Source organism: Ipomoea triloba, chromosome 11, assembly GCF_003576645.1.
Source record: "Ipomoea triloba cultivar NCNSP0323 chromosome 11, ASM357664v1".
NCBI lineage: Eukaryota > Viridiplantae > Streptophyta > Magnoliopsida > Solanales > Convolvulaceae > Ipomoea > Ipomoea triloba.
The window spans coordinates 6778802-6789261 of NC_044926.1; the positions used below are offsets into that span (position 1 = coordinate 6778802).

The 10460-nt window shown below is 32.7% G+C and overlaps 2 protein-coding genes and 1 non-coding gene across 3 annotated transcripts; 2 read left to right on the forward strand and 1 right to left on the reverse strand.

Annotated features, from left to right (window-relative positions):
* Nucleotides 1–2886: 2886 nt before the first annotated feature.
* On the forward strand, nt 2887–5759 carry LOC115995568. Its single transcript, XM_031234633.1, has 9 exons — nt 2887–3154; nt 3542–3618; nt 3872–4100; nt 4208–4362; nt 4495–4540; nt 4683–4774; nt 4899–4995; nt 5179–5235; nt 5328–5759. The coding sequence occupies exons 1-9, from the start codon at nt 2969–2971 to the stop codon at nt 5445–5447; spliced, it is 1059 nt and encodes a 352-aa protein (XP_031090493.1). The 5' UTR covers nt 2887–2968; the 3' UTR covers nt 5448–5759.
* A 192-nt stretch (nt 5760–5951) lies between these two features.
* Nucleotides 5952–7894, reverse strand: LOC115995569 (cytochrome c oxidase assembly protein COX19-like). The gene is made up of 4 exons (XM_031234635.1): nt 7734–7894; nt 7118–7206; nt 6907–7004; nt 5952–6352 (listed from the first exon to the last, which is right to left on the reverse strand). Exons 1-4 carry the CDS (start codon nt 7741–7743, stop codon nt 6250–6252), a joined length of 300 nt encoding a protein of 99 aa, XP_031090495.1. The 5' UTR covers nt 7744–7894; the 3' UTR covers nt 5952–6249.
* A 1914-nt stretch (nt 7895–9808) lies between these two features.
* Nucleotides 9809–9882, forward strand: TRNAN-GUU. The gene has a single exon. It is a non-coding gene; the product is annotated as a tRNA-Asn (tRNA).
* Nucleotides 9883–10460: the final 578 nt, after the last annotated feature.

Consider the following 10460-nt stretch of genomic DNA (forward strand, 5'->3'; position numbering starts at 1 on the left):
AAAAAAAAAAAAAAAAAAAAAAAAAAAAAAAAAAAAAAAAAAAAGGAACCGAACTCATCTTCCCACTAGTTTCTGATATAGGGCGGCAATGAGGCATCATTAGAATACATAAATAATGAATAGAAGATTGGCCTTCCTCAATAGTGGTGGGTTTTTTAGGAGATTTTGTAAGTGTGATTATGATAGAGAAAATGAGCGTGGAGGAAAAAAGAAAAGGAAAAAGAGAAGCAAATTACAAAACTAAAAAATAATAATAATTTACGCGCCCAGGCAAAAAAACTCATATTTGCATGATAAAAACACCATTAAAAACTCACTTCCCACATTTGTTTAAAACTCAACATTAAGTTTTTATTATTCAAAAAACTCACCTAAAACTCTATTGGGGACCGTACCCCAATTAAATTAAACAATAATACTTGCGTGTCAAATTAAAGTACGTACGTAATATAACTTGAAACACTAGTTTAATTTCAACAAGTTATATATTATAAAATGATGTTTATGTACGTATAGTAGTGCATGCATGGGAAGGTATAGCTAAATGGAGTGCGTGGGACGATATATATGATGGATCAGATGGGAGGAGAGCAATGTTAATTAGTTTGTGGTGAGTTTGTTCACCTAAACTACATACCACGTTTCTTCTATGATATGAAGGATCAATTAAAAGTAAAACCTAAACTTAACTAAGGTTTGCTTGGTCCGATGATCTGATTACCAAATTTGAGGATCACCACATCTATCTGCCTTAATTAATTAACTTTGCCCACAAGTTTTGGAGACTTAGCTTAGCTTAGCTTGTCCCATCCTCTTCTCATCTCATCTGTTGGATCACCTCACCACACCTACATCTCTACATCAGTAAATTTATTTGTTTTATTTTTATTTTTTTACCTTTTCTATATTTGATTCTTGATAATCCGATGCATACTCACATTACTTTTATAAATTTTAAATTTAAGAATATCCGGACCCTAATTTATACTCCATTTGTCCCATTTTATCTGTCCTACTTACTATTCATTGGTCAAATCAACTCTTTCTTCTGTGTTTAACAGTACTTTTAGTTTAGTTTCAAAATATATAAATTTTGTATATTAATATTAAACATAATAGTATGAAAAATTGAATTAAAAATAACTCCAGTCAAGTCTCATTAATTAACCGAACCAGACACATAAAATGGGACGGATGGAGTATGTTTTTGCAATGATGATATGTTGAAGAGAAATTTAATTTTATCATTATGTGTTATGGGTACAATATAATAATGCTTACTTTCCTACATACTTACCTCTAAATCTCTAATAAATTGAGAGATATAACAAGTTAAACTACAGTTAACATATATATTGAACAATTTCTAATTTAATTATTTCCCAGAATTGTCAATATATAGTACTTAACTTCTCAACATAAATTGTAACCACCATCAAAATTTAAAATTAAAAAAAAAAAATATCGACACACCACACACGTACATATATATACTAATATAATCCACTACTATTTGCACGTCTTTGCCATAAAAAAAATTTGATATTATTATATATGTTGAAATATTCAAAGTATAATAAGAATGGATTATTAAATAATAATTTTAGAAAATAGGGCAGGGTTGGTGCAAGGGAATTGAATGGTTTTGTTGCATGACAACACCATGCACTAACAACAACAACTGCATATTCAAATCCTTAACTAAAACCGCTCCATCACTACCTCTGCATTTCTTAACAATACAATTCAATAAACAAGCCTAGTTACACCCACATCTTTCAAATGATATCTAACATTCTTTGTTTTTTTTTTTTTTTTCAAACATCAATTTCAAGTTTGAATCTCATTTTATATACATAAAAAATTAATTAATTACGTTATTAAATGATATTGCATTTATATTTGTTTGATTTAATTTGTACTGTTTAAAATTAATTATTTTAATCGTGGATAAGGATATACGTTGATTTTGAGTAATTCATAATATAGTAACTTAAATAAGCTAAAATGTACTAAAACAATTTATATGTTATTTTTGTTAAACAAATCAAAATTGAGTATTCATGCACTTTGTGTAAATAAGTGAATTAATTAGCTGATCAACTTATAACAACATAGTAATCAAGTACTGTAATTTTAAATGAGCCACCATATAAACTCACGCGTTTGTAATTGTTAGATGCCAAATTATAGGCACGAAATCTATGAGTGTAGTTGTCTCGTTGTGTATCTTGTTTTTTTTTTTTTTTTTTGCTTGATTCCTAACTTTCTTATTCTTAAAGAAGATATGGTACCATTGGTACGTAATTCAAAAATCAATGTTTATCAACCTAAAAATATATTATTTTGGTTCATTTGAAATTTCTATTCATAGGAGAAAAATTAAATTGCAAAGAAAAAAGAACACAATAAATACATAATTTATAGAAGAAATAATACTTTACTTTATATGTTGTAGGTCAAAGAATAAAATCATATTCATTCTTATTGCCCAGAAAATTAATTTTTAAAAACAAAAATAGAAGACCAACTCGATCAGCCAAATTAGTCAGTTGTTGCTTTAGTAACCACAAGATTCTACATCAACTATCAGTGGAAACAACCTACTTTTCAAAAAAAAAAAACCAGTGGAAACAACCTATTGTTGTTCTTGGTTTGATCTAGTCAAGCAACATAAAATCCTTTACCTCATTGTGAGGTTTACTCAGTGCATGTGCAACTCCAGGTGTAGGTTGCGGGTTTTCCTCGAGAAATTTTTTTTTTTTTTTTTTTTTTTTAAAAGTTGAAAGCAAAATAAAATATTGGGAAAATTATAATAATAAAATATTTGTTCTCAAAAAAAAAGAATAGAAAATGGAATTGTAATAAGAAGAAGAGAACGTGCGTCCGTATAAGAGGCGAAAGGCAGTGGACTCGGTGATGTGAAGAACCCAAACCGCGAAATTGCACCTCTCTCCCGCCGCTGCAAATGGAGGTGTTTGCTTCTTCTTCTTCTTCATCATCATCTTCTTCGTCGGATTCAGACGGGTCGGATCACGTTAGCCTAGACGAAGCCTATAGGAGGCTTCCCCTTCTCTATTTTTCTCTAATGCTGATTTGGTTTCTTTCCGTTTGTTCTTGGACCTTCAACACCTGCAAAACTCGTCATTTTCAGGTCCCTCCCAATTCTTCTATTTCTCTTTCATTTTCATATTTGGCTCATCAAAGAAATATTTCATATTTCATTTCTGATGCTTAAATTGGAAATTTAGTGCTTATTTCACTGTTTGATCATGTTTTCTGTATTCCTTCTGCCATGGATTTTCTTTTAAACCTCTGGTAATATGAAACTTGCGACTGATTGAGAATTTAAGTTTGTTTAATGATGTCTCTGGGCCTTTGGGTTCTTTCGTTGTTATTACTGAATATTTAATTTGTTCTTCCATTTTCTTAATTCTTGTAAGTGAAAGATTGAATTTTTACTTTCTTCTACTGTCTGTGTGTGATTTTTTTTGGGGATTAATTTGCTGTTTATTAACACTGTTTCTTTGTACTATCACAGACGAATAAATTGCAGTGGACTCTAACATCTGTTCCACTAATCAAAGCTTTACAACTTATGCTATGCTTCCTCTTCTGGTATGGCTTTTACCAATTTAGTATATCATTGTTTTTTTCCTTTATGAGAGGAATTGTGTTGGAATGATAGTTATTTCTTGACACCAGACCAGAAGCACACTAGTAGTTATAATAATACTTCTTTGGTTAGATGAGAATATCCCCGAAACAGCTCTAGGTAACCAAGAAAGACAGATGAGATGAGACATATCGAAACTCTATTTTGTGTTTGTTGCAGGGAGAATAAAGGATTTATTGTGTTTTTGGTTTGCAGGTCTTCATGCTTTTATGATCATGTATGCTCGTTATGGATATCGTTTGGGGTATATTTGACTGGCGTCCTTTTTCAGACTGTTACTTTCGTTGCGTTCTTGCTTATTTCTCACGGATACTGCATCACCTGTGAGAGTCTTTCAGTATCTGAGCGGCGAACCACTGCTGCTCTTGGCTGTGTCTTCTACTTGACCCTTATTGGTTACAGAGCTTCTATACCTTATTTCTCTGTCAGTTTTCTTCTCTACCTTAATTCCTTGATACTATAATAATGTTTTCTTTTCTGTTTTGAGTTTTGACACATAATGTTGATGCATCATTACTTTGTCTTGTACAGATATTCCTCACACTCAGTTATTCCATACTGTTCTATGTAATATTCAATCATATATCTCAGAACTTGTTGGTGTTGCGAGAGCAATTGGCCTTTATTGAGAACGAGGATGTCCCTGGTATGCACGATGCAATCTACACGAAATATACCATGCTCAAGTATGCAACTGCCTTCTTTCCTAGCTTACATTATGTCATCATATAAAGAAAGCCTTTGAAGTTTTGTGTACTTTCCATGAGCAGTAGATTATTCTTATCTTAAGACAGGTTTTCGTCTTTCTGATGTTACAGGAAATTTCAAGGGGCAATGCAGATTGTGGCTGTGGCAGAACTTGCGGTATAGATACCTCACTTCTTATGGTTGGGGAAAAAGTAGAAATATAGAATGTAGACGCTTTGTCGTTTTGACAGTGAGGTCTTTTTACTTTACAGATTTTCATAAACATGGACAATGACAGTGAGGTCTTTTTACTTTACAGATTTTCATAAACATGGACAATTCAGTAGACTCCTACTGGCTCCGGCTGTTGATTCGAGAATGGGCACACTTCTGTATACTTTCTTACATTGGGTAGGTCAAAGTTTCAACCTAGTACTAGCTCAAAGATGAAAGTTGTGTTAGGATATCTATGTATGGATGGATAATTTTGGTGAGAATATGTAGTTCTCTGACTTATTACTACTCTTTGTCTCAGGTGGACTTTCAGGTCAAAAGACTTGGCACCACGTTTCTCTGTTATGCCTCCTGTAAGACTTAAAGGCGATAGAACGTTGCCTCCCATCTATAGCATTGTAAGTCTCGTTCAATCTTTTTATAAAAAAGTGATATCTTGTTACATACTTCCATAGACTTCATACTACCCATTGTTTTAGAAATCTAAATGCAAAACAAAAGATATGCTAAGATAGTAACTTTTTTTTTGTTTAAGAAGAAACAAAGCGATGTACCTGGTATAAACCATTATTATGTTGCAGGAAATGGATGCAGCTACATTTAGAGACTTCAGCAGACACGAGTGGCACATTGGCGTGGTGAGTATGTTATAATCTTAGTTGGCAGTAAGGATCTATTGGTAGTACTCGGTTTTCATACTCAACTTTGTTTCCAAATTGTAATCTTGTAGCCAACTTCTTCCAACAAGGACAGCTTGACAGATTCAGTTTTAGTCGTAATTCAGCACCCCCATGTATATAGGCAAACTTCCGCCCTTTCCAATTCACACAGTCCTGCACTTAGCTGTTGAACTATATTACGGGCTCATATCCTGGCAAATACGATACAAGAAAATTGCAGGTTGAGATGCTGATCCATCAGTAGCTGCAAAGAGTCATCCCTGAACTATAAAATGTACCCAAATTTTGGCTTCCTTAATTTCATGTAAATATTTACAAAATTTGCAGATAGCCAAGGCAATAGCTGCAAGTAAGCATAGTCTGAAAGACAATTGTGATTTCTGGTCTGCACCCAGTTTTTCATGTAAATGGATAATCATAATGATAACTGTTGATTTTCCTAGGATTTGATATCTAATCTAATCTGCAGTGTTTTTTTTTCTTATCATGACATTATCAAAGAAATCTTATTGCAGAATTTCAGTTTCCTTCATCAGAGACAATAATCATGTAAACACCTCTCTTCTTTAATGCACTCTAACTGGAATCCAAAATAAGACAACTCAAGTGTGAAAATTAACACAAAAGTAATTTCATGTAATTGCATCTAACACTAACATGTAACACGAATTGAATGGAGTATCAAAAGGTATTATAAGATCAAATTGAACAAATTGGAATTCTTGTTTACACTGCAATGTAATTAAAAAATAGGCATATTTGCTATTGTCATGTTAATCAATGATACAGAGGATTGCTTTGGTCTTATTCCTTGGGCTGGGTAATATCCAGATAATTAACATATTCTCTAAAATCTAACAAGGTTTTTATAGCAGGGCCATGCAAATAGACCACAAAATAATGCAAAACAAACAAATTCCCAAAAGGAAAATTTTTATGGAAATCTTTTGGTTCCAAAACTAATAAGGTCCTTCATTTTTCTATTCTCTCATCCTTATTTTCCTCTGAAGAAGTTTCTGCAACATATTGCTTCCCAAATCCCAGTTCTGACATGTCTTGCTTTGCCATCAGGTTCCTGCAAACCCCATCCCACATATTCAATAGGCATTACTCAAAATTTTTCTCAAACTTCTTATAAACAACAAATTTTGGGAGCCATTTACTTAAAGAATGCATATAGTTTGCACAGCCATCACTAAAAAGCATCAAAGGACATCAGCTCTAATTCCTCAAATATTATGCTAAACCAGTAGGGTCAATCTTGAATTCTCGATTGCCTCGATAACTAAAATGTGAGCTGGAATATTGACAAAATTGCTCAAGATGAAATTATTCAAACTTGTAGCTTAAAAGTTAAAACTATGGCAACCAAAACTAAAAGGCTGAACTGAATGTTAAAGACAGGCTATATGCCAGCACATTTATCATAGGTAGTTGGGTGGACTCAAAAACAAAGAAAGCAATTACTTCGTATGTCAGTAAGGCCCAAAGAAATGGGGGTTTAAACCTAGAGGATGTAAAAAATAACTAAACTTATTGATGGCATAACCTATGTACTTTGAATGGTACCTATCCATTGCCTACAAACTAAATAACATTAGCACATTTCAGATGAACAAATGATCTTACTTCTCCATTCGGCATTCCAAGTACTTCTTTGAGAACTGTCTACACTGTTCAGATTTATGCCCAGCAGTTTTAAGACAGCTGAGGTACTCTTTCTTCTCCTAAACAATTCATACAATGACACCAGGTTAACAAAAACTTGCGTTCCATTGCTCAATAACTAAGTTATTTTTCTTAAAAGAAAATACTAATAGAATTGCTAATACAAACATACCAAATCGCATAAATGCATGTGATCCAAAGGGAACACTCCCTTTTCTGGTGGGACGGGTCTCAATCCTCTATTTCCACCAAACGCCCCCCCTTCAAAAGATAAGCAAGTATCTGTTTGAGTTTAGGTAAATGCAATAAAATTTGAGAGAGAGGTGTCACTGGCATAAGCCATCCACTCTTCTTATTAGGAAAAATGTGAACTTTTCACAAAATCTAGGAGTGCAATCACAATATGAGGGCCGAAACAATATGCCAATATCTTCTGGTGCGAACAAAAAATTCTTTCACTCTTCCAAGAGTTTCAAAACAACAGCCACTTACCATTACGAATCATATAGCAAGAACTTTGAAACTCAATAAGATGATGACAATGCTGCACGACTTAATATCAAATGAATGTTTCGATCAAAAACCAAAATCAGGAAAAAGAATACGAAAACATGATCACAAACTGCAAAACTAGTTAAACGAACGGATTAATTAGAAGCTATTAGTTAAAAAATACTAGTACTCTCAATAGCTCATTGTGATTGAACTTAACTTCATAGCTTCATCCCCCAAGGATGCATAGGATAAACCCTAAACCCTAATCAAGCCGACAAAGAAGACAAAATTACCTGCGCTCATTCCGAAGAATGGTGATTCTCTAACCGCTACTTTCAGAAGCTCCGGCAGTCACCGTGAATTCGTCGCCGAAGAGAGAGCAGCACCCCCGCCGACTCTGAGAAGCTTCTACTCTTCAATGCTATTCTAGTCTCGAATTACCCCTCAAGGTCAATTTTTATTTTTCCCCCTTTAAAACCCAACGTTAAATCAGGTAATAAATACTTTTAAGAATTTTGTCTTACCTTAAAAAATAAAAATCTTTTTTTTTTGAGAAGAAAAAAAAATAAAAAATAAAAAATAAAAAATAAATAAATAAATAAAAATCTTTATTATTGTGTCTAGTTTTACAAAAGATTTTATTTCCATCCAAATTGATAATTATATTATTGACTTGACAATCACAAAGTTACAAGTTCACTGTCGTGATTATTTGTCAGCTAAGGTTTAGTTTACCTAGGTTGGTTTATCAGCAAACCTTCCCGCAGTGGCTGGAAAAATAAAAGATTTTATATTTGAGTTATTTTTGGATAGAAATTTTCATTTTTTTTAATACTACGATTTTATATTTGAGTTATTTTTGGATAGAAATTTTCATTTTTTTTAATAAAATTATAATGCAGTATCGTCTCCAATGAGACTCAAACCCACCCACTTTCATATAAAAGTGCAACCGAGTGCCACTAGATCACAAGGTCTTGGCTATAAATTTTCATTTAATTTTGAAGTTTTTTGAGAAAATATATATTTTTATTTTTGAGTTGTGTGTTAAATTGAGAGTCACATAAATAATTGTTTCATTCATCATTGTTCATTTTAGAAAATATTTTAATCAATTATATTATATTCGTGCACTTTTAGTTATTTGTCATAACCTCTTATCATTTTCCTCTCGTGACCCCTCACGACCCTTTACATTTATAACAATTTTAACACCGAATTTTGTACCCATAATGCCCATGACTTCATTCTATCATAATACCCTTACTATTGTAGTATCGCACGCCATGCACCTTCCTCTCACATAACACCCTAGTGCTACACTCATAGTACCTATGTCTTCCTCTCACCACATCAACCATAGTGTGCTTACCTTCATCTCCTCATAACAACCCTAGTGCCACATCCCTCTCCCTTTCTCGGTCTAGCTTAACCTCATCACTCTTTTCCCCTTCATGCTTATTACAACTTTGTTTCACCCCTTTGAGCACTCAATTGCTCCTTTAGTTAAACGCGCATACAATTCTTCAATGCAAGTTCAATCGTTTACCAAATTCTTAATCAGCCCACTACACCTAAGAAACTTTAGTGTGTATGTGTGTGTGTATTCTTACAAATAAGGTTGAGATATAAAGATGATAGAAATAGACACTAGCCACACATTAAGATAACATAATACTAAAAACACAACAATATGCTACACATATGTTTTTTCTCACATGCTAATAAAGCTAATTGTACGTTCTTTGTCTTCTTTTATCATTTTTATCAAAAGTTAAATAGTTCTTGTCTGCAACTTTAATATTAATGATAACCTTGTTCATTTATCACACTAGCTACATATTAAGACATAATACTAAAAACACAACAATATGCCACAATTAATGCTCTAAAAAACAAAACAAAATAAATTCAATGACCAAACAACTAATCATATATATAAATCAATGTCAATATATATATATATATTAATTTCCCCTTTTGTTATTATACTTTAATTGCACATAGATCATCAATTCTTCCCTTACAACTTCAAAGTTTTGCTGTTATTCTTGTGTCTAATCGGTAAACAATTGTCTTTCAATATTTTACAACATTATTTTTATTTTTATTTTCTTTATATATACTTCTCTTTTTATTTATATTCTATTTTGATGTTAACAAAATTAATTTATTTATTTACCCATGTAAAATAAATTTAAGTTACTATGCATAACATAAAAATGTATTTGTTCAAAAAAAAAAACATAAAAATGTATCATTAAACCAAGCCAGCAATTATCTTTATAAATGTCTTAGTCAATTTGGAAGTTGATGTAGACTTAAATGAATATCTTAAATATGTTCAAAAAATCTTTAATAACAAGTAGCTGGAATAGCTCAGTTGGTTAGAGCGTGTGGCTGTTAACCACAAGGTCGGAGGTTCAAGCCCTCCTTTTAGCGATTTTTTAAAACCATCTTCCACCATTGTTTGAATGTAATGACCCACCTCTTAGGTGATTGTCAAACCTTCTTATATTGGCATTGTTATGACTTATGAGTGATTGTCTTAACCTATTACGTTTTATAAGTCGACAAATCATGTGGCCCATGAACTAGCCAAGACGGTGGACGCTCAAGCCAGTGCATCGGTTTGGGAATTAGAGCCCTCCACGTGTATTCAATGTTTTGTTGCTTAATAATATTTCTTATCGGATGGTTTAAAAAAATCACGGTCACTCCTAGTACCATGACACACCATCGTCAAGTGAATATATCTATGATATGGTCAAACTACTTAACTACTCCATGCAAGTGAAACTCATACTATAATTTTTTATTTCATATTTTTAGAGAAGTAAATTTTTACATAGACTAAATGACTGCACGTTGAGCTTGAGCTGCTAGGTCTACTCGTTGTGGACTCTCCTCCTAAATGATATTTCAATATATTTTGACAATTAAGAGCGTTGGTGTGACTTAACTATAATTTGTATAATCTTAACTCCTTTCCGATGTTTGGGGGGGGGGGGGGGGGGGGG

What these genes read in the sequence shown, in the direction of transcription:
- LOC115995568 (XM_031234633.1), top strand. Translation starts at nt 2,969, where the DNA reads ATGGAGGTGTTTGCTTCTTCTTCTTCTTCATCATCATCTTCTTCGTCG. An exon ending in TGTATACTTTCTTACATTGG is followed by an intron (nt 4,775 to 4,898) that starts GTAGGTCAAAGT and finishes TCTTTGTCTCAG; the next exon opens with GTGGACTTTCAGGTCAAAAG. An exon ending in ACGAGTGGCACATTGGCGTG is followed by an intron (nt 5,236 to 5,327) that starts GTGAGTATGTTA and finishes GTAATCTTGTAG; the next exon opens with CCAACTTCTTCCAACAAGGA.
- LOC115995569 (XM_031234635.1), bottom strand. An exon ending in ACATGCATTTATGCGATTTG is followed by an intron (nt 7,005 to 7,117) that starts GTATGTTTGTAT and finishes TGAATTGTTTAG; the next exon opens with GAGAAGAAAGAGTACCTCAG. An exon ending in TTGGAATGCCGAATGGAGAA is followed by an intron (nt 6,353 to 6,906) that starts GTAAGATCATTT and finishes TGGGGTTTGCAG; the next exon opens with GAACCTGATGGCAAAGCAAG.